Below are 25995 nucleotides of genomic sequence, written 5' to 3'. Positions count from 1 at the left end.
AAATCGATTTGAATAAAAAGAGAGATATCACACAAGACAGCATACCGTTAAAAAGTTCCATTAAAAAATCATAATTAAAAAAGAATAATCTATTTTGAAATTTCGCTTAAAAAAAACCTCCGAATATTTTATCTGCACATCACAGTGATATGCAAATGAGAGAGTCGGTGACGGCACTCGATCACTATTTCTCTGTATTTTATTGTATGAATAATACAATACAGTACGATTTCTGCAAATTAAAGAAAACTATATATATATCGAATTACGATAGATTTCTGAGTTTGTTATCCTTGGATTCTACCCTGCCAGAAAGTATATTGTGTGGATCCGAGGGGCGGATCCAAGATTTTCCAAAGGGGAGGGGGCACATTTTCCCGATGAAAATTTGACATTAAAAAAAAATTGGTCCTCTCTTTCAAAAGGGGAGGGGGGGTGACGGGTCGGCACACTTGGGTAAAAATTGCACATTTACATTAAAAATTATGATTATGACTCCCTACGTCGTGGAACACGATGTGCGCATCACACTGTATAAATGAGAGCGTTTTAACAGTGAATCAGACTTATTTTCACATAGTCTAATGTGTAAAGACACTGCGAATATTCACACTGTAAAGATGGCTGAAGCATGATAAACGACAAGTTCACCCCAACAAAGAGTTGGTTGGAATAAAAAGACAAAAATCAAACAAGCATAACACTGGACATTTCATGAAAATCGGATGTAAAATAAGAAAGTTATGACATGTTAAAGTTTCGCTTAATTTCACCACAATATATTCACATCCTGCTCGATATGAAAATGGGGAGACTGACATCATCAACTCACTATTTCTTTTGTATTTCATTGCATGGGAAATGAAATATTCAATTTGTCCTCATTGTCATGTGAAACAAAGTTGTATTCCTTCGTTAACATGTGTCATAATCATTGTTTTAAAATTTGTGGTTTAAAGAAGAGAGTCCTTATTGTCAAATCTGTAAAAATTGAAATATTATACAATTCAAACAATAAAAAACAAAAGAAATAGTGAGTGGGGGACATCATAGACTCGCTCATAAATATGCATTTCACCGAGTTGTGCATATAACTGTTTTGTGAATAATAAGTGAAAATTTGAAATGTCATAACACCCGATTGTGATGAAATTTCCAATGTTATTCTGGTTTGAGTTTTCTCTTTTTATTCAAATCAACTTTTTGTTCGGGTGGACTTGTCCTATAACAGTGAGGATTATATCTCCACATAGTCCACTATATATGTGAACATGCTGTGTGTGGCACTTTATTCTTCTAGCGGGGTAATTACGACACGAGAAATTTGTAGAAATGTCGATGGGCTTACAAATTGGATTACAGTCAGAGAGCACAACTGTCTGTCGTTGTCGAGTTAGCCAAGAAATAGCCTTTATATCAGGGAATTCAGGAAAGGGAATGGGATAAAGCGCCTTTATTCCACGGTTAGGGGCCAAAAGTGAAGAAAAAAGAAATTATAGAAACTGATTAAATTTCGACCCTACTATCACGATCAACAATGGCATAAAGCGACCATTAATGTTACCGTTAAAAAATGTAATTTTCCCCAGCGGGGGGGGGGGGGGGATAAGAACGTGCCCCAACCCGAAATATCAAGTATGTAAAAACCTATACTCCCAGGAGTTGGGCACTATACATGGAACTTTGTGTTATATAATCTTCATTGTTTATGAATGATCACATTCTTTTTCTGTAATCTGATGTACGTATTATAATAGCAGCAGCGGCAGCAGTAGTAGTAGTAGTAGTAGTAGTAGTAGCAGTAGCAGTAGCAGTAGTGGGAGTAGTAGAAGTAGTAGTAGTAGTAGTAGTAGTAGTAGTAGTAGTAGTAGTAGTAGAAGTAGCATAATCATCATCATCATCATCGTTATCATTATTATAATCGTCTTAATCATAAAGAAAATCAAAATTACGTTTTGATTGGAATAAACGTGGGAAATTTGGCAAAAAATGTTTTTCCGTGTGGTACATAGTGTCTATAGGTGTGAGGTGTTTCTTTCTCTGGGTTGTTTAAAGGTTCAGTACGTGCCCGAGTACGTGACACGTGGGTTGTTCGACGATCATTTTACCTTGCTATGGTATCTGATAATATGATTAGGAAGGGGGCGTTTTTAAGTTCCTGCTCGGTCGATCCTCCAATTTGCACGTCACTGATTTGAACAATTCTTTCTTTTTCCTTTACGGTTGAAGCCTATACCTTTGGGGTGGGGTTATAAAGAAGAACATTGTGTGTGGGTGTGTGTGGGGTGTGTATGTGTGTTTGTGAAAAAGAAAGATAGGGAGGGGAAGGGGTAGAGACATAGGGAGAGAGAGAGAGAAATAAAAAAAGGAAAGGGCAGGGAAAGAGAATATGTTTTATGATTCGGTCACATATACATTAGAAAAAATCACACACCTTTTTATTACTACATACAAGTGTCATACTGCCTTTGTCCTGGATTTTTTTTTATCATACTAAATGTCAAGGATAAAATGCGGAGGATGGCTATGAAATCTCTCAAACATACGACTAAGAACGTGATTTAAAAACGGGGTCAACCTCCCACATAACAGATCGAAATTGAAAAACATTTGAGAAAATAATTATTAGAAATACAGTCATATAGTATTATTATGATCGAAATAATTACAAATAGTTTCAATCGAAATTCTAATATAATTTTTAACCCGTAAATGTCACAGAAGTGGTTCAACAGAAACTTGACTTATAATCAAGACTTTAGCATGTTGGTCGCGTGTAACCATTAATGATTAATAAATAGAAACATAGACAATCATAAGATAAATGCATGGTTAGAAAGATAAATGAAAAATATCAATCAATCAATTTATTGATAAATAATAGTGTGTATCATTTAACCTCCAAAGGAATTGGATATTGTCACCCTGGTCTTAGCCGCTAACTTTTCTTTTCTTACAAGTGCACAAGCATTTGATGGAATGAATTCCTGTACTGCCATGACTGCCAGGTACGCATTCACCTTACCTGGGTCGAGTGCGTCATAATGTGGATCAATTTCTTGCTGATGGAAATTACGCCATCTCAAATGAAGGGAAGAATGAAATATGACCACAAGCTGGAAACATACATTGGTATGTGAATTTTGGACGTGTGAAAGGAAGAAATAAGCTCAAATCCGTATTCCATTTTCGCTGATGGAAGTGACGTCATGAGTATTTGACGTACTAGAGTGGGTGGGCGGATGAAAAAAAGAGAACAAGAAAACACCTCCCAAACAACTTTTGAAACAGTCAACCAAGGCTTTTCTTGACGACTTTGCGCCTTTTAACTCGCGAGCGCTGTCGTTGACATATTAGCCGAACATGGTTTCTTTGGAATAATAATAATGCAGTATTCAAATTACCCTTGACTTGATTTAACCTTTCTGGAAGTACTTGAACTCGTTTCAAGGAATGATAGTAAAAGAGGCCAAGCAGGAATTAAAACCTTTAAGTAAAGTAGGAATTGTTAATACAGGTCGTAACACAACAACTGACAAGCAGTTAACTTGCTTTTGAAAATAAAGCACAGAAATGGAGAAATGAATTCCAAATTGTGATAGATTGATATAATATTAAGAAAATATCAGATTCAACCAGTTTCCTTTCCTTTCCTTTTTTCCTCTCTCTTTTTTTGTGTTTTATTTATTTATTTTATTTTAATTCATTAAAAAAACTTTTATTTATTCATTTACTTATTCATGGGGTAGGGGTCGAAGGTCCAAAGCCCCCCCCCATCTATACACCAGTACTGATTGGCCAATGGGTATCTACAGACAAAGACTATATCCTGAAATTTTCAGCCTGTATCAAAAATAAAACGAACACATATATATTTCATTTTTATCAAAATAGATTTTCATGTCAAAGCACAAAAATTTTCATCTCTTATCCTCCGCATCACAACTGTCCAAGGGCTTACGCATTTCGATAACTTACTAATGACAGTGATAGACTAATTTGGAACACCGGAGGGCATTCCCCGTAGGATTCTTTTTTTCAAAATGGAAAATGCACTTGCTTCCCAAAATGAAATGTGCCCTGTTTAAAAATGAAATACCCCTTTTGAAGTAAAACATATTACATTTTTTCGGCTCGCGCTTTGCGTTTGCATCAATCATTGTATAGTAAGCACTCGTCCTGTGCATCGTTACCAAAATGCAGTCCAGTTTTCAGGTAGGAATATCACATATTTTTGGCTCGTGTTTCGCGCTTGCATCAATTGTCATTTATTAAGGTACTCATTCTGTTCCTGGTTACAAAAGACGCTTAGAATGTCAAATTTTCAGGTTAGAAAATCAAACAATTTTTGGTTCGAGCTTTGCGTTCGTATCAATTATTGTTTAGTAAGGTACTCATCCTGTTCCTGGTTACAAAACATGCTTATAGAATGTCCAGTTTTCAGGTTGGAATATTACAAATTTTCAGCTCGCGCTTCGCACTGGCATTATTCGATTGGTGAGATATTTCTCCTATTCTTGAGTCACTAATGCTGTCTTTCAGTCAGGTTCTTTTTCTGGTCAGTATATTAAAAATTTCAGCTCGCGTCTTTCGCGCTCGCGTTAATTCTTTTGATAGATATACATTTTTTCATGATTAAAAAACTGCTCGGAATATTACATGAAATGTCCAAAAGTTTGAGCTCGTGATTCGCACTCACAACATCTCACCAGGATGCCCTTTCAACAGTAATCAGCGCCATAATAGGCCCAAAAGCGAGTTTTACAACTACAGATTTGAAAAGTTTTCCAAACCGCGAACGAGCGTATAGAAACCGAAATATATATCTTTTCAATCAGATATCAATTAAATATAAGCGCCCTTGTTTGGCCCCCCCCCCCCAAAAAAAAACACACACAACGAAAGTACGTTCCGCCGTCCTGGGGGCGCGGAGTATCAAAACTAAAATTTTCAATTTATCTATTCCAATCCTAGAGATATAAGCCTGTGGTATCCCCTTGAAGTTTGGTTGGTGAGAAAATCATTCCAGAATTCAAACAGTGACTCAACAATCTATAGGTAGATCTATAGGTATCTACAGGTAGTGCGTGGACAGCTGTACTGTGAAGATAATAGCACGTAATCTCTGTCAAAATCAATCCGACATGACAAGTTTGGGGAACAATAACCTGAGTCATCATAAACTCGTTATGAACCTGAAAAATTCCATAATATTGTCTAATTTGATTTTGAAGGGAGGGGGGCATAGAAAATTCCGCAAAGAGAGGTGACTATACGAACTATTGGAACATACTCCAGTATCATGAGTGAAAAAAAAGATATCTCAGCGAAGTGTTTCTTATTTCTGTGTCAGCTGAAAAATGCACAGGTAAAATCATTTTTCTGAGCATACTTGTATGGAAGTTATATCACATGACATGAGGAGCTGCTCGCAGGTGACGTTATGTTTTTATTATTTTATTTCATCTAACCGAATTTGACGTAGGGGTTTACTTCCCCTTCAACGAACATATATTTTTTTCTTCTAAATTTAATTGGAAAATAATTATTAGAAATACAGTCATATAGTATTATTATGTTCGAAATAATTACAAATAGTTTCAATCGAAATTCTAATATAATTTTTAACCCGTAAATGTCACAGAAGCGGTCCAACAGAAACTCCTCGATGTGGACTTCGAGACTTCAACATTGGGAGGGTTCACACAAAGTCAAATAGATCAATATGATTGGCAGTGGAGAACAGGAAGAAATCAGATGCATGTGAACGGCCCCGCGGTAGACCATTCAACTACCACGTCAGCAGGTAGGTCCGTTAACATTTTGTAAAACTTTTATTTTTATGTTCATATCTTCCATTTTCCAGTTGCAGTTAGCCGCTGTGGTTTATGATTATTATTGATTATTTCTGATTGTTAGATTAAGTCCAATTTAATTAACATTGAGCATTTATCATATTTTGACACTAAAGCAGCAGCAACTGCATCATGGGTACAGACGTACAGAGCTACGTACGATTATTTTGACAAGGGCGGGAAGGGGGTAGTCTGCAAGCTGTGACCCAAATTTGACACTTCAACAAATTTTTACCATGCATGTCTAGAGTGAAAAGTAGACTCCAAACTCTATGTCAAATTTGGTAGAAGGAGCTGCAGTACATGGGTAAATCTAGGCTCAGTACCCCAGATTCTGAATTGTGCATTATCTGTGTAAAAATAACAGATGAATACAGATATTTAGGACTCATATTTAAACCATCTGGTTCCTTCACGGTAGCTATCAAACAGTTAATGTGAAAGCAAAGCCATTTTTTGTATCAGAAACACTGTACCAGACAAAAGAGTTGCAGCACTTCCACATATAAGATTATTTGACTCATGTGTAAAACCCATCCTATTATATTGTACTAAAATCTGGAGTTTACCAACGCTCTTACGTGAAGAAAAAAGAAATAGAAAAACTGTATGAATCATTTCTTCCTGAAAAAGATACATAATCAATAGTTAAAAACGGTTCTTGGCGTTCATATATCAGCAACTAATAGTGCTATTTTGGCCGAGTTTGGGCGATATCCCTTATATCTCTCAGCTTTAAAACATAGCATCGGATACTGGCATCACGTAATTTCAATAAAAGATAACAGTCTTGTGAAAAGAAAATGTTTCGCTTCATTTTAATAACGCGGGTTTCAAAATTACATAGAATATTATTAAAACAAATCGGTTTCCTTCATGAGTGTGAAAACCAGGGAACCTTCTCAAAAAGAGCACTTCTGAAAGCAATTATGAACAAACTCAATGATCGTTATATAATATCATGGAAAAACAGTCTCATCGATAACGTCCAACATTAACATTCCCATGACCAATGCAATAAACTAAGAACCTATAAAACATTGAAAAAGATTAAAAATTACCTACTATTAGAAATTGAAAAGACGCACATCACTCATTTTTCAAAGTTAAGAATAAGCAATAGTAAACTTATGATAGAACAAGGTAGATATAATAGGATTGCTGTAAACGATAGAATATGCCCTGTTTGTACGACTTATGTAGAGGATGAAAATCATTTTATTGTACACTGCAAGGCCCTCGAAGAACCCCAAAATAAATTATTTAACAACTTAAAGGAGGTGCTGCCGGATTTTATGAGAATAACTAACAAAAATAAATTCCAATTGATATTAGGTAGCAATGACATGGATATCAGCAAAATATGTGTTATATGAATAAGTTACATATACGTGGAGAGATTGAGGATGCTTGAAAGAAAAATATATTATGTTTATGTATTTGCATAGGTATGGGTGTATTATTTTTAGGTATATTATGTATATGTGTGCATTATTTATTCATTGATATGTATCTCGCATCTAAAACTTTATCCAAGATTGCTTTTTTATCCCTTGTTGTTACTACGTTATGCTTGTTATTTTTTCTTTGTTTTGATGATGATCCTTCAATGTCAGGATTTTAGATCAATAAACTTTTGAATTTGAATTTGTCTGCAGACAAGGGGGGTGGGGCAAGACAAGGAAATAATTGGCCCCTCATTTGCCTAGAACTTTTTTGAAATTGTGAAAAATGAAAATTTCAGAACGTCATAAATTTGTTATTTCACATGTATCAGATTTTTATGAACTTTTCCGCATTAAGCTTGTTTGGTGTTTTCTCTTTTCCTTTGTGAATAAAATTTTGTGTTGGAGGCCCCAATAAAAAAAAAGTATATTAACAAGAATACTTGGGTGGACGTGAACCTGAAGGAGATGCAATTCTATCTTCTAATCGCATACAGATCGATCGAGGTACATGTATAATTTTAAATATGAAAGTTCAGTGATGTGCAACTTTCAAAACAAGCCAGCCGCGTATTACATCTCGAGATTATTCAACGGAACAAGATATCCAAGAATCCGTTCGACTCTTTGCAATCGAATCAAAATAAAAAGAGCGCTGCCAATTTTCGAGAGAAAATGACGAAATCTGTCGGAAGCAAGGGGTGAGAACATCATAGATTTTTAGGTAACAGTCATGGGGGTGGGGTCGTTTAAAGCTGCGCCAATGAACCCGCTTTACTGCAGTCTGCCAAATTTGGACTGGACACATTAAGATTATGGATGAGAATACCCTTGTATTTTTCAATGCATCTGATGTTGATAGACTTTAACTTATAGAGAAAGGGGACTGACTTAATGTATGCAAGTGTCTGTAGATTTTGAGAATAATTATTGCTATGTCAATATGTAGGTGACTATCAAATTTGCCGCCAAAATTTACATGTGAAATAAGTTTGTTTCTAATTCATTAAGTTATCACATGACACGATTTTGAACAAGTTTTAAATTCTAGAATTGTTGTTACGTCAGGCTGTTAATTAAAGACCATTGATTAATAGATATTTCGGGCAGTCAACACGAGAGGTGTAAAGCGGACACCATAGTTGCACCCGAGTCTTGATTGAGACTAGTGGTTTAAAAGGAGTTCGCGGCTAGTGATCTGAAACACAAGGCCTCCCTTTCTTTAAATTAAGTGTCGCCTATTGTGATGGTTTGGGGATGACGTTGGATTTGGAGAGATTGAGGATGTAGTGTAGTGCGATTAAGAGATTTCTTTGGCCACGTAACAAAATATTGGGGGCTTGTCCGGGAGTCGAACCCAGGACTTCATGTAAATGAAACTCAAGGAGTGGATTTATGTAGTAATCAGCGTTTATTGATGCAGATATTGGATAGAGATTAAAATTATTATTGAACTAAGTAATCATTTTATAAATATCTTTTACAGGACATTTTATGTTCGTCAACACTGTAAGTTGGAGAAGCGGTAGCAAAGCGGAACTATACAGCCCCAACCTACCGGCCAGCGGTTCCAACCGCTGCGTGCGGTATTATTTCTACATGACCGGTATCACACCGGGGTCACTGACCGTCAGGGTCAAGTCAGGGACCGGTTACAATATGACGTCAGAGGTCGTAGGTCAACAAAGTGGTGATAAGGGTCAAGGATGGCATCGTGGCATGGCCAATTTACCACCTATTGGAAAGAGCTACCAGGTAAAAAATAAATAAAAATTAAAAACTTAAATTACTTGACTTGTGTATTATACAATGGAGGATATTAGACCAATATAAAGCAACATGAAATACATTATTGAAATTATGTTTTCCTACATTTTAAGTGTTACATTTCACGATGAAAAGTTTATTTTAGAAGAGAATTGTAATTCAGCTTGCACACGCTTTTAATCACAAAAATGATACAATTGAATATAACACTCTCTATTCAGATGGGGGGGGGGTGGCGCTTGAGGGCACATGACCCCCATAATTAGACGACTAAGAAAACAGAGGGCCCACAGGGAGCAATGGCAGACATATGACATCTATTTTCTGAATAGCAGGTCCCATAAGAAAATTCATCACACCAACGGATTTCATATTAAAAAGTCAGAAATTTTGGTCGCTCGCTCGTGAAATATTAAATTGTCTCAAACGCCATGCATGTTAATGTGTCCCTTAAAATCTTTGACGCTGACATTTCATTTTTTTTAATATACTGTATGATTTAATATTAGTATTTATCTTTGATTTTTCTCTATCAAGAATTATAATGGTGCTGCAATGCTACAGATCTTTCCAAGTTTGATTTGAAAAAAAAAAATCATTTCACATGTTTATTTACCAGATAACATTTGAGGCGACTAGTGACAGTACAATCGGAGGGGAAATCGCCATTGATGATGTTGAGGTCCTCAATTCTTCCTGTCCGAGCGGTAAATTTGGTTTTGTTTTAAATTTTCAAAAAACGAAAAGACATTGGGTTATTACGGCATATATGTGCATCTTAAATTAGCCTACTACATCTTCCTTCAAATATTCGTGATTTTATACGATTTCAATTTACTCTTGTGATAGATCGAGGGAATGATTTGAGCGAGTGATCATACAAAATGACCAATGCAATCAATCGCAGAAATCATCCCCACGATTAATTGCCAAACCCTATGTTACGACGCCTTAAACAGATGTGACACTACAATTCAAGTTCACTGATGAATTGTCATTATTATATAAAGGACTAAAAGTATGCATGTCACAAGAAGCTTACCATCATTTTAAATCAGATTTCGGAATGCTTCAACAGTGCAATAATTTTATTTGAAATGACATTTGTGATGCTCAAAGGTTTTTTTTTTAAGATGTGCCCTGATTGTAAAACAATCAAGAAAGAACAGTGTCTCACGATTTACATGAAATGGCCTAGGCTTGATTTTCATTTAGTTAATCATTGTCAAGCTTAGGAAAAGTGTGGGGAAACAAGTATTAAATGAAAAAATGAAATGTAAACCCACTTTAAATGAAAAAAAAAAAGAATTAAAAAGTGCTGGAGATGTCTGATATAAATCTTTGTTCAGATTCAGTTATGTCCTTAGATCCAGCTGGCACAAAAAGGGTAAAGATTGTCTTTACTAAATGTTAAAATTTCAATTTGGGTGGCAGAATTGTTACAAAATGCTTGAATGTATCCGTTTTATTTTAAGTGACCCAAAGTGCAAGGGAAATGTATGAGAAATATGTTTCGCAGGGTTAGTTTGATTTCGCCTTTTCCCCTTGACCCAGCGTGAAAACAAGCAATTCTGCGCAAACAGATTTCTGCGAGCTTTACAAAAATGGACAGTACTCACTCAAGTGTAACATTCTGTCAAAACTTTTACTTTCATTGGATAGATGAGATCAAAACCCAAGATTATATGTGAAAAAATTGCCCACATATTGTATATTTTTTAACTCCTAGGGCTTTTTCAAAGTGTAAACTTTTTTTGATACGCACAGTATAGAGGTGTCTACCGTGTGAAATTTTCTCCCCAATTAAATTGATAAATATATGAGCATTTCAATGGTGTAGATCCAGCAGGGAATCTAACTTGTTCTGGGTCCGCCCATAACAGTTCGTTAATATCTCCCTTTTTTTCTTTAGACGAATTTCAGTGTTCTTTTGAGAGTCCGGATCTTTGCGGATTCATTCAAGATCCGACCGATGATGGTAACTTGGTGTATTCGAACGGAAAGACAGATAGCTTCTATACAGGACCCTCGTTTGACCACACCTTCCAAAATTCTTCAGGTAAGGATCGTAGAAATTGGAAGGAGAGCAATGGTGGGGCATAAGAATTGAAAGACAGATAGATTCAAGCATACAGGGCACTCGTCAGGTATGGATCGAGGGGGTGGGGAGCCGCAATTGGAAGGAACTATAATGTGAGGAGTAAGGGAGGGGAAGGGGACTTTGTGCACACAAACGGAAAGATAGTGGACGGGGGGGGGGGGTGAGGAGAGAGCAAGAAATTTTGGGACGGATGAGAAAGGTAAAAGAGAAAAATGTGAAGAGGGAGAAAAGGGGAACAGAACGTGTATCATAATAATTATCATAAAACGATATTATCATTACAGGCAAAGTGGAGCAAAGTTTTATTACGTACGTGTTCCAAATTAATAATTGAGTCTTGTCAGTGAGCCGCAATCAGCAATTTCCCAAGTCATCATCATGCTTAGTGAAGCATGGTTATATAATAGATATAGAGGTAAACAAATAATACACTGAATTACACACATTGAATGATCATTACCTCGTACGTCTGACAGAAGGGCGCACGCACTAACCGTCCTTTCACACGGTAAAAGATCGTAATTTGAATGATGATTCCAAAGGCTAATGACGAATATTTAGCACGTGTGAAACCAAACTAGAACATGATCAGAATGACGAACGCTAATCACAGTCACGATTGCAATAGCAATCATCATTACAATGATGAATCAAGGTTCACGTGTGAAAAGGCCCTAAATCCCATCTAACCTATAAAATATCGACTTATTTCAGACCAAACTTGAATAAGGGGATAATAGGACTTTTACAGTTTGGCGTCAGTTTCGTTTGTATGCATGACTGTACCTAGAGACATAGCATCCGACGAAACACCTGTTCCAGATTATCACTATTCGGTCATTTAACTTTATGTCAGCAGCACTTTAAGAAATAGAAATAACACAGTAACTAACCAATATCATGAGGACACTACCATTTGGAGAAAAAATGAAGAGAAAATGCATATTTTTTTAGCAATAAGGGGATTTCAAATATCCACAGCTTTTTATATTCATTTTAATCTTCAATTTTTCACTATAATTGCTTCAACGCTCCCAACCGAAATCTACCATCTGTACAATTTGGGGTTTTGTATTTGACTCATGGAAAAAGTGTAATCATGAGGGGAGTTGATTCAGAGGTGCAAGCTCTGGTCAAACCTTTCGGATGGTGACGGCAAGATCAATCCCAGATTAAATGATCTGTATAAACTCAATTACAGACAAACACACACATGTTCAATCCAGGGACTATGGGAATGCCAGCAATCTCTCATACACTGTTAAAAAACCTGATTTTACAAGAAAAAGATCTTGTAGAAAGCAATAAAAGAATCATTCTGTAAATTCATAAAACAGGATTTTTTCTGCAATTTAACAGAACAGGTCTGTTTAAAAGGGGAATAGGGTGTTTTCTTTAAGGAAATTTGTAAGGTTCCACCAAATACCAATTTCCTGTAAGATTACGCAATCTGGTAAGATTACAGGTGTTCTCGAGACTCTGCTGCAGGAACTTCTTTTATTTTAAGGATACATTTTCTAACAGTGTAGATCACTATCCAATCTTCATGTTACAGGGCATTATGTATTCATGGAGGCCACGCCCCTCGGACGTGACCAGAAGGTCCGGCTCATCACCCCCACCCTACGAGGTGTCCCTTCCGACCAGGAGGCCCATTGCCTGGTGTTCTGGTACCATATGTTTGGCATGGCTGTTGACTCATTGGCTGTCTATCTCCTGGATGCCACGAAGCAGGTGTCCACATTGGAATCCACAGAACCCCAATGGATCCTCAGAGGCAACAGGGGCAATCTCTGGAGGGCGACGGAAGTGTCCATCACCATGCGAACTGATTACAAGGTAAAGATCACTGTGATTGTCGAAGATAAAGCAGGCTCATTCTGGTGAAATAGGTAGAAGGCCATTTCCGAAAGCCCTGGCTGGAACTCACAATGGCAACCTTTTTCAAAATCTCTAACGATCATCACAGAAGTGATTCCTGGCATGAGATATCCTTACGGGGTTGTAAGATGAGCCAAAGGAAGCCGTAAATCTGATAGTTTCACCCATTCGGTATTAACGAATTCCCACTTCCCTTAAAACCACACTTCTGTTGGGAACAATATCCAAGTCGTCAACTAATCAAGTCATTGTAGCTGATGCTGCAGTCAGACCAATGAAAACGACTCCAAACCAACCAATGATCTGTACATGGTAATACCGTATGAATTTATGTCGATGTGCAGGGGTTCGGTTTCACCGGTATAACTGAATCACGGCAGTGGATAATTCTGGGATCTTAAATAAACTACAAGATATACACAACTTGAAGTCTTCATAACGATATGGAAGACAAGACAGAAAGTCAAACTCACAGAATTGTATACATCTGTATGGTTAAACAATAACACCAAGAAGGATAAAGAGCAAAAAGATATAGACTGCCGAAAGTTACAATTTTATCAAAGAGTTAATATTACAGGGCTTGCAGCGATCCTTTTTTTTGTTTTGGCAAATATAGGCCACTGTTCATTTGAAATAAAATGGGTATGTCAAACATTGTCTTCTTAAAAAAAAATGAGGTGTTAATTTCTAGGAGTAAAAAAATCTTTCTTACCTTCTTTGGTTTCAGATTGTCTTTGAATTTTCTCGAGGAGTTCGGTACGATGGGGATATAGCTATCGATGACGTCATGGTGACATCATACGCCTGCCCTGGTAACCGTAAGTAGGAAACAAAAAAGCTTTCGTACTTTTTTCCATGAAATAAAGGTAGTTAAGTCTAAGTATATTATTCTATTCAAAGATAAGTCTGAAATACTACCGGTATCTTATAAGCGAAGGGATTGAAGAGCAATATTGACAGGGGAATATAATCTTGATACTGTGATCTGATTCCAAAATATTTAACATCAACGGGCCTTAAAGATTATAGGATCATGGATAAATAAAGTCCATATTGAGGTATCGAAGCGAAAGATAAATGACATTTACTGCCATTTTCTTATCAGCGTGTAACATGCTGCCCCATGCCAATGCTGTGTTACGCATGCTTGTAGGTTCCTCCATTAGGACCAGGTCAATCTATTTCCACCCCCTCATCGGGCGTGCAAAAATTTTGCCAATGTAGTCCTTAGCAGTTCTCGCCACTCTGTATTCGTGGTCCTCCTTAAACATAAAATCCCGACAACTTTCTTCAATCAGACGTATACGCAAACGTATCGAGTGTATCCTGTGAGTTCGAAGAGGCTGATATCTGTCACTACGTCCAGGATAGGACAACGGACACCGAGGATTGGCAATGGGGCAACGGACAGACCTATGTCGATTTCACTGGCCCAAGCGTGGATCACACCCGAGGCGACGAACTTGGTAAGGATATCTGTGTTTTGACTCTTCTAAACATTCTTGTAATTTCATGAAAACTATGATCCATAGTACTGAAATTTTGTGAGCAGACGAAGGTTTGGGGGTTGAATCCCAGTTAACGCACAATAGCCCGTCATCCCAAGCACAGTTTTGCAAAAACGCTCAAACGCCTGTAAATATGATGGCGATATTATTTATTAAATCGGAAATCCGAACGATATTATTTGTGCCTAATCATACATCCATCTTCAACCATGAAGTAGGCCTATGTCTAATATTTGTTTTTTTCCCGCCAAGGGAATAAGCTTCGTCCTGGTAACTTAGCTGCTGATGGATGTTTTCCATCGAAATATTGCATTTACGACAACGACAGATTTAACAGTAGGCCAATAAAAAAAATCCAATGTCTATTCTTGCTTTCTAGGTGCGTTATTTCCAACGTAGGCTACTTTTGTCTTTGAATTATTTCTTCCAGGTTTTTATCTCTTCTTTGAGAGATCCGTGGGCGGAGGAGACGACGCGCGCATCTCGTCGCCTCCTATCCAGCCGCAGAGAGCGTCATCCTGTGTCGAGTTTTGGTATCACATGTACGGCACAGACGTAAACGCTCTAATCGTATACATCAACCGCCTGGACGGAGACTTTCCAGACAGACAGGTTTGGAACATGACGGGGAATCAAGGAGATAGGTGGTACCGAGCAGAGCTGATGGTTCCGGCATCTCTCTATCCGCTTCATGTGAGTCTCGATGGCTGACTCCAAGACAAATACGGATGTTTTATCCAACAAAGTCTGTTTCATCCCACAGTCCACATAGTAAAAGTCAAACAGTTGTGCTTCATAGCCTATTAACCCAGATCAAACAACTTTTTAGACGTCAAATGTTGATGAAATAAAGCTAACCTAGGGGTTAATAATCTAAGCCCTCCATGCTCTTAAACCATTTTCTGTTATCGATGAAGTAAATTTAAAAACAAAACTATATGATGTAGCGCTAAAAAAGAAATCACCCCCCCCCCTTACCGCCCCCGAAAAATGCCTGGTAATGCCAAATAGGCGACGATACTGAATATAGGCCCTATGAATTATCTTCTTGACCCTCAACTCATGACATGTTCTGATTGACTTTATGCACACGACACGTTCTGATTGACTTTATGCACAACTGGTGACCCCTTCTTGTCTTATTTGTTTTAACGAATTAGATGTTAACCATTTGCATCAATATGAATGATTCTTCGTAGCCACTATAAGAATGATAAGGTTGAATGTCTTAACCGTCACAAAACTCATAGCAATAGGCATACTGTATAGTGAATATCAAAACTAATTGCCTACTTATTGTAGCCACTATAATGTCTTCTGTAATAAAGATTACAGAAATACAAATGCCATTTATCTTATCGAGTATTATACTCCTTTATCTAGTTTGACATTGAATGTACGGTGAAACTAAATGGCACTTCTGAAATAAACAAATAATCTATCCTGGGTTTTTTCTTCATATATTTCAGCTTGTGTTCCATGCTTTTGGTGGTACTCAATTCAGGGACAACATTGCTATAGATGACATCAGACTTTTTGAAAGTGCCGAATGCCCTGAAGGTATAGCCAATTATGTTTGTATCAAAGCAGATGGAGAATATGTTTGCTTAAATTAATTATTTAATTCAATACATAAAAATGGAATCTCAAACTTGTTTACGTCAGTTACATTCATTTTGACAAAACATATAGCTTCACATTATACCTCGGATAAATAAGATATTGTACAAAGATAAACCAATATCAGACTTTGTATCCAAACATTCCATTATAATTCAAAAAGAGGGTGGTGAAAAAATAATACAAAAGAAAACATTTAACAACTTTTAAAAGGAGATAAACTTGAACAATGTCTAGATATGCACAGGGCAAAAATAGTCAGCTCTAAACAAATAGTGATAACAAACATTTTACACTTTTGGTTCATAAAATTTTAAGGAAATAGTCAGCTCTAAACAAATAACGATAAAAAACATTTTACACTTTTGGTTCATAAACTTTTAAAAGAAAGGAGGATCTACATTGTATTGATAGTAAAAAATATCCTTTCTTCTTTCGTCTCAAGTATCCCCGGACACACCGATTGACGAGCCAATCCCTCCCCTTGTAAGAAGCGTTGCGTGTACGTTCGAGCAAGGATTCTGTAACCTCACCCAGGAGAGTAACGATGTTTTTGATTGGACGCTTGGGCAGGGGACAGACGCGAACCAGGAAACCGAGAACATGATAGACCATACCTACGCGAATACCACGGGTGAATGTCATAAACCAGATCTTATAATTTTATGTTTTAGTCCTACTTCATCACATAATTTCTATATTATATAGGAATGTAACATGGCGAATCTCATCTTTTTGATAGAAACGCCATTTCAGCTAAAAGCCCAGCTAGAGCTTTGGTAGAATGTCAGTAATGTGAATCACACACGGAGTAGCATATTTGCAATCCAATTTGATAATAGCGAAGTGGTCATTAGATTTTTCTTCGTTTTTTTTTGCCATTAGTATAATTTGAATTTGGCATCTAGCACCCTCTCTCAGTAATGTTTTTTTAATAAAAATTCTAAAAAGGCCCTTGAGCACTTAGTTTACAAATTAATGGAATTACAAAAAGGAAAGAAGCTATTTCAGGTGCAGTATATTGGATCGTGATGGAAATAAATGAGCAAAAGTTTATAAGATAGCAGACATTATTTTCTGACAGACTTCGAGAGATAATAAAATATGAATACGTATATCTCTTTTGATTTGTTTCAATCAATCAATGTCCTTTTCATTTTTCTTTAGGAACATACGCGTACATTGATACATCAAAGCGTTTCTTGAGGACCAACGACAAGGCACGCCTAAAATCACCCCTCATCGCTCCATCCCAGTATCCGCGTTGCTTCACCTTTTATTACTTTATGGCCTCAAAATATGCCGATTTTCTCAATGTGTATATCGTTCCGTACGGCGGAACTGAAACCTTTGACCCACAGTTTGTGATATACGGGAAACAGGAAGCAAAATGGTTGAAAGCTACGGTGGCTATCGAACCGTCTAGGACCACAGCTGTCTACGTAGGTATTTAAGGAATGAAGTTGTTTTCTGTCATTTTCAGTTTTCTTTTTCATCACTTCCCCCTTTCCTATCATCAATTCTTTATAACCAACATAATTTAATGTTTATGATGACTAATACCATTATAATTATCATCACCATCATCATCACTACCATCACCAATATCATCGTCATCATCATCATCACCACTACCACCACCATCACCACATTCATCATAACCAGCGTCCTTCACCTCTTCATCACCATTGATAATACCTCCTCCTCGTCATCGTGATCTCCATTATCATCATTATCACCACCTAATCACCATCCTCTCCTTCCCTCATTCTCAGCCCTCCGTCACGTCGTCATCATCCTCATCACAATCACCACATCACCAAACCTTCACTGGCATCAATGTCACCACTACAACTACAATCTGCAGTAGATGGTAACTTATTGGTAACCTATCACAATCATGCACGTTCATCATCATCATCCTCCTCATACACCTCTTCCTCACCATCCATATAACCTCTTCCTCAACATGATCTCCATTATCATCATGATCATCACCAAAATCATCATCATAATCATCATCATCATCATCATGATCATCACCAAAATCAGGATCATCGTCATCATCACCTTCCTCCCCTCCTCTTAATGAGTATCGCCAAACCTTTATCTCCAACATCATTAATATTATCACAATCACAATCTACAGTAGATTGTAACTTATTGAGAACAATCAAAAGTACACATCATCAATATCACCACTACAACCACAATCTGCAGTAGATGGTAACTTATTTGGAACATCACAATCATGCAAGTTCATCATCATTATCATCAGCATCACCATCATCATCCTCCTCCTTCACCTCATTATCTTTCTCATCACAATCACCCCACCACCAAAACTTTTATTGCTGTCAACATCAATATCACTTCAACAACCGCAATCTGCAGTAGATTGTAACTTATTGAGAACAATCAACTTCATCATCATCATCATCATCATCGTCGTCATCATATTCATTTTTGTCTCGCCCACCAGAGGTGAAGGCGAGACTTAGGGATCCAAATGTCGTCCGTCTGTCGTCCGTCCGTCACAAATCTAATGACACATAACTCCACAACCGTAAGGTGCTTTTCAACCAAACTTGGATGGTAGATGGACTTGGGGGACCTGCATGTTATGCTGCAGTTGGAGGTCACATGGTAAGGTCAAAGGTCATTTTCAGGTCAACGTTAAAGTTTACATGCAAGACTCTCTTATGACACCTAACTCCGCAACCGTAAGTCACTTTTCAACAAAACTTGGATGGTAGATGGACTTGGGGGACCTGCATGTTATGCTGCAGTCGGAGGTCACATTGTAAGGTCAAAGGTCATTTTCAGGTCAACATCTCAGTTTACGTGCAAGGCTCTTATGACAAGTGTTATTCCATCGTAGTTATATTACAATGAAGTTTCGATACAAATCTGTTGCGTGCCCTCGCAAATCACGATATTTCTAGTTATTTTCATAAGTGGGCGAGACACAAAATCGCTTTTGCCTTGTTTTGAATTTCTGTTATCGTCATCATATTCATCATCATCGTATTCCTCACCATCTACATCATTGTTATGATGATGATCATCATCTCTCACCATCATATTCACATCCATTATCATCCTCACAATCACCCCACCACAAAAAAAACCACAATCTGCAGTAGACTCATCAATGACAATCATTTCCAAATGTAGATACTGCCATTGGCCTACAATGCTAAAAGGAAACACACACCATCAAACAAATTTCATTCACTGATATTTTCCTACTTACACTCGTATACTCTTTGCCATGATCTAACTTCATGCATGAAAACTCTCGTTCAGTAAAGAGATATGTAATTTGACTTCAGTGTAAATGTTCAGTACAACTTAATGTTAAGCATCAAAAGCCACTTGAACATGCAATTATATTAAGATCATGAGCTTCTTAAATAAACATTCTGGTATATTTGCAAGCTTAGATCAATTTTCTCATGAAACAAATAGTCAGCTTAACCATATACTTCTTCAGTTCTACTTGTGATTAACGCTATTGATTGGAAACACGAACCAAAAATAATGCAACATGAGATAGCCAGTGTATACGAACAATGATGAACTTCTCTGTGATGTAATAATATATATTATTATGGATCCTACAGTTTGGCTGAAATCCACCCCGTGACCAATCGTTTATTTTACCCCAAAAAATAGGCTAATGGCTTGTACTAATGACTCTTTCTATTGAATGGTCATGGTCTTAAAAAAATATGGATAGTTTATCAAATGACAAGGTTCTGCATAACTACATGTATCTTCTAAAACACATAATAAACATCATATTTTGCTCAGAATTTATACTACACAGACTTTGGAATAGTCCAAATGCCCTCAGCTACACCTCGCGGGACTGTTACAACTGTTCCAAAGATACCTCGTGCTAATAATTCTTATCCTTTATGTATTGTTTTTTATCATTTCCTAGGTGATCATCGAAGGTGTCATAGGACGGAGAGCAAACCAAGGGGACATCGCTATTGACGATGTCAGACTGGAAAATAATGGCTGCCAAATACCAGGTGATGAAAATATTATTACTTTGTCTTGTCAGGAATTAAACAGCTTGAAAGCAAAAGTTAGAATGTACCAATATCAAATGAATATGCATCACATCATCAGTGGCGGATATAGATGTAGGATTTACAGAGGTCGGGCAGGGGCTATGTTTTCTGAAGATATGTTGACAAGTATATACAGTATAGAGCCAACTAGAGAAGAGCCCTTATCATAAATTAAAACAAAATAGTAATAGCTTCAGTACATCAACTTCGTTTTCCTGCAAGAAAACTATAAGATAATGCTACTAGAAAGAAAGAAAGAGATAGAGGTAGATAGGGAGAGAAGGGGGGGGGGGGAAGAGTAGAGAGAGGGAGGGGGTTGGGGGAGGAATTATATAAATTGAAAATAAGGCCAGTGAAAGTTTTTTTTTAATTACATTACTCTGTTTATTCATTTATAATCATTCAAACCAATACAGAAATAACACCAACAAATCTCCCGCTGACAGCTAATTGTGATTTTGAGCTTGATCGAGGCTGCGGCTACATCCAAGAAAAGACAGATAACTTTGACTGGATTAGACACCGAGGAAGAACCGAAACGTTGGATACTGGACCTCTAGTCGACCACACCAAGGGAACAGCAGAAGGTAATGCAATTTGCTTTCAACCAATTAGATGCAAGGATTACTGTAGCTTGTAACAGTGGTCAATTCAAAATCACAGACAAACTGCTTTGTGAAATGCTTTGCTTATTCATACCAAGATATTGACATCCAGAGCAAGGCAATTGCTGAATACGATAACAACTTGGAAAGAAATGGAAATAAACCTGTACATAAATTATACAAGATACCTGGAAAATACTTGCTCTAAATAAATAGATTGATGTTTATCATAAATTGATTAAATCCCATCTTCTCTTTAAGTTTCTGAAAATAGACAATGATATCAAGGTAAAAACATTAATAATAATGCAGGTGCTCATTGACCAAAGATAAATCACTTCAATATCATGACTAATTTAATTGATAAATTCCCCCAAAATCTAGTTTCATATCAGATTTTGTCATAATATTCTGAAAATATCATATTTCCCACTTTTTCCTTTCCATTTTTTTATTTCTCCTTTTTTTTCTTGGTAGTTAATTTTTTTTTGGGTCCATTGCCCCCTCCAAAGCCCAAATCTGAAAGCCAGTGGCAGGGGCCACGAAACCGGGGGGGGGGGGGGGGGGGGCTTCAGCCCCCCACTTTTTTCCAAACCCGTGTACAAAAAACGTAAAAATGACCATATGTTTGTGATTTTTAGCATGGTCAGCCCCCCACTTTTGGCTCAGCGCCCCACTTTGAAAACCGTTCCGTGGCCCCTGAGTGGGTGGTCCTATAAAGGTGGTTACAAGACTTTGAGGTTTGAATTCTACTCTGGTAAATTTCAGTAAGGTTCTTCTCAGATATCCATATTGATGCTCCTTTTATCCCCGCATTTATATTCCACATAGGGTTTTATTTCTATGCGGAGGCATCCCAACCCCAGAGGCCCGGTGACCGAGCCGCCTTTCTCGTCCCACCCATTGATGGGAGGAGCCAACCTATGTGTCTCAGGTTCTTCTATCACATGAACGGCGTGGATACGGGATCCCTCAGGATCTCCATGGTGCTTCCTGGACACCAGACCGGGTCTACAGGGTTGGAGATCCTGAGGCTCTATGGTCAGAAGATGACGTCATGGCTACCGGCTAACATTGATGTTATTGAGGTCGATGGACCAGTCCAGGTGTGTTTCAGAAATATTTTAAAGGACCTTTACAATATTGAATTGCCCTCATATGCCCAAAATCAGAAAATTTGGTTGGTCGGTCATTCAATATTTATATATATTTCCGCATACCTTTACTTCTGCACTGCAAAATAAAAATCATGCATGGGATGATGTTTCTGCAGTCAAAACACATACATGTGTTTTTTAGAGCCATTAAAACACAAATCTGAGCAAAGTCCTCACCCAAATCTTTTCTCATAAAACCATTTTTTGATAGGCAAAGAAAAAAAAATAGTGTCCCTGTTTTCACATTTTATGTTTGGTTGGATGAGGGCAACAGAACAATTTTTAAAGCCTAATATGAAAAATTTATATATATAATATAAGGCTTAATATACAGATAATAAACATCATCAATGGCATTAGTTAGAAGGATACACACAAGTACCTTTGGAACAATTCTTAAATGCATGATGCAGAGCCAAGGGCATTTTAAATGTTTCAAAGGTTAAACGAGTGCTTTTAATTTTGCTAATGCCTGATCAAAAGCATATTATATATTTTATGAATTAGTGATTTAGATTCTTGCTATTTGATAAACAATCCTCATCTCCAAACCATGACCGGTCAATTTTTTTTGCAATAACAGTAATTTTTAGTAGGTTATGAGTGTTTTACACATCCAAATCCATTCTTTTTCAGATAAGATTTGAGGCTGTCATCGGTAAATCATACCGCAGTGACATCGCCATCGATGACATCACTTTCCTACGCAGACCCTGCGATGGACTACCGAGTGAGTCTCTGTGCGACTTTGAGAAGGGCCTGCACGATTGCAACTACGAGGAAAGCGGAGGTCCCTCGATCTACTTCCAGTGGTCATGGTACGATTCAGCGACACCATATAGGCCTGCACTACAGTCATTAGATTCCCTCACGGAAGAGGGCTCAAGAGGTACATACACATGATTAGGAAAATGTTTTCCTCTAGATGCTTCTAATTTTGTATCAAATTTTGACCATTAAACACAGAAACTGGTATAATTATGCCCATGATGGTTTTCCTTCGCAAAAACAACAACAACAAAAGACCCCTTAATCTTGGTTGGATTTTAAGAAATAATGAGGTCTCTGTAATTAAATAGCGCTTAACTTCAAGCCCTAAGCCAGGGGGAGGGGTTCAGTCAAACCTTGCCCCCTAAAATTATATAAGAGCAAGACAAATTATGGGAGGAAAAGGAGAAAAGAAAGGAAGAGAAGGAATCAAACCCCCCTAATTGAAACTCATGCAGGGGTGGGTAACCTAACCATAACCCTAGGGAGCCGCAAATATAGCTATATGCCTATCCAAGATTCCAATTTATTTTATTGGTCAATGCATGCATACAAAAGAAATTTAATTTCCACTGGTGTTAACGATAAGTACATGTATACACAAATATGAAAAATACAGAATATCATAACAATATGAAAACTGAACATAAATAAATTTTTTGCAATTACTTTAATACCCCAGAGAATTAATAATGCATGTAGATGATGATAAAAGGTCATTATACTGCGATAACATCTTGTTCTTCAATAATCATCTCTTTCATATTCCATTCTCTCACACTCAGATTCTTTCCTGTTCATCATGGTTGGAGATAATCAAATATCTCCGGGCTCAACTTCAAACATATCAAGCCCTTTTCTTAACGGCATCTCATTCCTCGGTCACTGCGTAGCGTTCAATTATGCCGTACTTGGAAGCGGCGAGCTACAGCTCTCGGTTTTTGTAGAAAGCGAGAGTGGAGCCTCACAACTCTTGGGAAAGCTTGATACGTCACAAAAGTGGAAAAGAGCTACGATACCGCTAGGAGCAGGAGAATATTACGATCCTTTTAAAGTAAGTAGAACATTAATGTTGCCCTACTGTTAGCCCAACATTCACATTTTATGCTGTAAGAGTGTAAATGAAAAGCAACTCCTGCAAAGGATTTGCAGGGTATCACGTTTGGCACACTGTTGTAAAAAATTAGAAAGTCTGAGTTTGCTATTTTTTTCCTTTATATTCATTCTTGTCCGAAGCAATAGCAAACTATCAAAGCTCCCAAAGTAATATTTATACTATCAACTGAAATAATTTATGATGAAAAATTCAAAGGAGAAATAAAATGTCTCTGAAAAAAAACTCTCTTCACTTCAAAGATCACAATAACTTGCAAGAATGTGACGAAATATCTAATTAAATCAAATTAACTAGTGTTTAATTTCCCTTTTTTTCTTTTACAGGTCACATTTATGGCTCAACTGAATAATAAACATGACAGTGATATAGAAGTAATTGCAATAGATGACATTGCAATTACAGTAGGAGTGTGTAAAACAGGTAAATATTCTTGTCACCCATACCATCATGCATGCAAATTCATTTGTCACTACCAACAAAATTATTGATGATTACAAGTTTAGAAGTGTTACAGATGATGAAGAACAGCATAAATGGTGCTGGCTCACCAATATCACACAGTTGCTGGAAAATATAGGTCGTTAGTTCAGATTTGGAAGTCTCAGTGTTGTTGCAATTATGAAGTTGATACCTATTCTATTTGACTTTGGAGAGAAGTAGTGGACACAAGCTACTTAAATTATTATGTGATTTATAATTATAGGGATACTGACCCCCCAAAACTATTCTTCCATGAAAGAGAAAATTCAAAAGTACAGGAAGGTGAAAGTTTGAACAATATTGGAAAACAATGAAAAGTTTTAAATTACAATAAAAATCCTGGGGCATTGTCTTGCTCTTGCTATGCAGACGAGATACACTATAACATCCAGAAAAAGGAGTCTGCCTTTTCAGAAACCATTATTTTGATACAAATATACATGTACACTTCTTGTCTTAATCAATTCACCAAGTAGTCCTACATTCTCCCTCTGTTCATTTTTTTTAAAGGAAATGTTTTACAAATCGAAGGAAAGCATATACCCGTGCTTGCGCTATCACTTCTTCTGGTCATCTCTACCCTCGCGCTGATCATCGTCTGTTTCTTATGGATACGAAGACGACATCGGTCGCCATTTCCCGTCATGTTTCTACAACGACGCCAGAGCGATGAACACCCAATCACGATGTCGCTGGCCAACAACGATCATTCGACTTTAGATACGACAATGAGTGTGGATGAATACAGATCATGATAATAACTTATTAATAATAACAATTACATATTCAATGTGTGATTGTTGTAATGTTTTGTATTAATTGTAATTATTTTTTCTATGAGGAGATGAATATTTTAGATATTTTGGATAAACTGCTGTAGATAGATGATTGTATATCAGATCATGTAAGAGTATCTAAATTTGTCCTTTTGTTATATATATATATAAGAGTCCTCTTCAGAATTTGTGGTGTGATAGATAGATTTAAAAGCCTAAATGAAGAGCATTTTGTAAGTAACATTGCTCATTTCTAACTTACAGAAGCTACATGTAAATGAACCAACCATTTATCCGTTTATAATAAAGATAGCAATAGCTGGATTCATATATCAAAGAGAAATGCCTGTAGTTGCAGTAAACACTGATTTCATGAGAAAGTCTGTAAACCCAGGCTTAATTGTCAGTATATCATCGAGGATCTAGATCTGGTACAGTTACATAAACTGAACTTTGTGAAATCTTGAAATCTACGCTGAAAAATGTTTACACTGAAGATCACCAACACAGATAGGCACACGTGGGACAGTGTATCATTATTGCTGGAATAAAGACCCGACGGAAGTGACCGAATCCGCACTTATTTTGCTTATTTCTCAGCAATTACACAATTTCTTCCAGAATCCTTTGGCACATATTTTTTATTCATACAAACAGACACCTGGGTGGTCATTATATTAGATTCTATAAAAAGTCATTTTGAGATTGTTACCAATACTGGAATTTATCTTTAAAGCACAACTAATATTACCCAAACTTTAGATTGAACTACCATTTCATCAGCAATGCTAAACACATTCAATGAATTAAATGACATAGTAATAGAT

General features: G+C 37.0%; 1 protein-coding gene across 1 annotated transcript; it reads left to right on the top strand.

The window, feature by feature from the left end:
- Window positions 1–5144: 5144 nt before the first annotated feature.
- LOC121415399 (MAM and LDL-receptor class A domain-containing protein 1-like) lies at window positions 5145–25383 on the top strand. The gene is made up of 19 exons (XM_041608597.1): window positions 5145–5151; window positions 5645–5806; window positions 8787–9055; window positions 9687–9774; window positions 10980–11126; window positions 12724–13007; window positions 13780–13870; window positions 14351–14518; window positions 14991–15253; window positions 16030–16120; window positions 16626–16814; window positions 17348–17622; window positions 20130–20223; window positions 20682–20852; window positions 21702–21976; window positions 22664–22916; window positions 23581–23849; window positions 24236–24332; window positions 24903–25383. The coding sequence occupies exons 1-19, from the start codon at window positions 5145–5147 to the stop codon at window positions 25145–25147; spliced, it is 3438 nt and encodes a 1145-aa protein (XP_041464531.1). The 3' UTR covers window positions 25148–25383.
- Window positions 25384–25995: the final 612 nt, after the last annotated feature.

This window comes from Lytechinus variegatus, chromosome 5 (assembly GCF_018143015.1).
Source record: "Lytechinus variegatus isolate NC3 chromosome 5, Lvar_3.0, whole genome shotgun sequence".
In the NCBI taxonomy this organism is placed as follows: Eukaryota; Metazoa; Echinodermata; class Echinoidea; order Temnopleuroida; family Toxopneustidae; genus Lytechinus; species Lytechinus variegatus.
This window is presented reverse-complemented; position numbering and strand designations above follow the sequence as displayed.

What these genes read in the sequence shown, in the direction of transcription:
- LOC121415399 (XM_041608597.1), top strand. An exon ending in CACGGAAGAGGGCTCAAGAG is followed by an intron (nt 22,917 to 23,580) that starts GTACATACACAT and finishes TCTCACACTCAG; the next exon opens with ATTCTTTCCTGTTCATCATG. An exon ending in AGTAGGAGTGTGTAAAACAG is followed by an intron (nt 24,333 to 24,902) that starts GTAAATATTCTT and finishes TTTTTTTTAAAG; the next exon opens with GAAATGTTTTACAAATCGAA.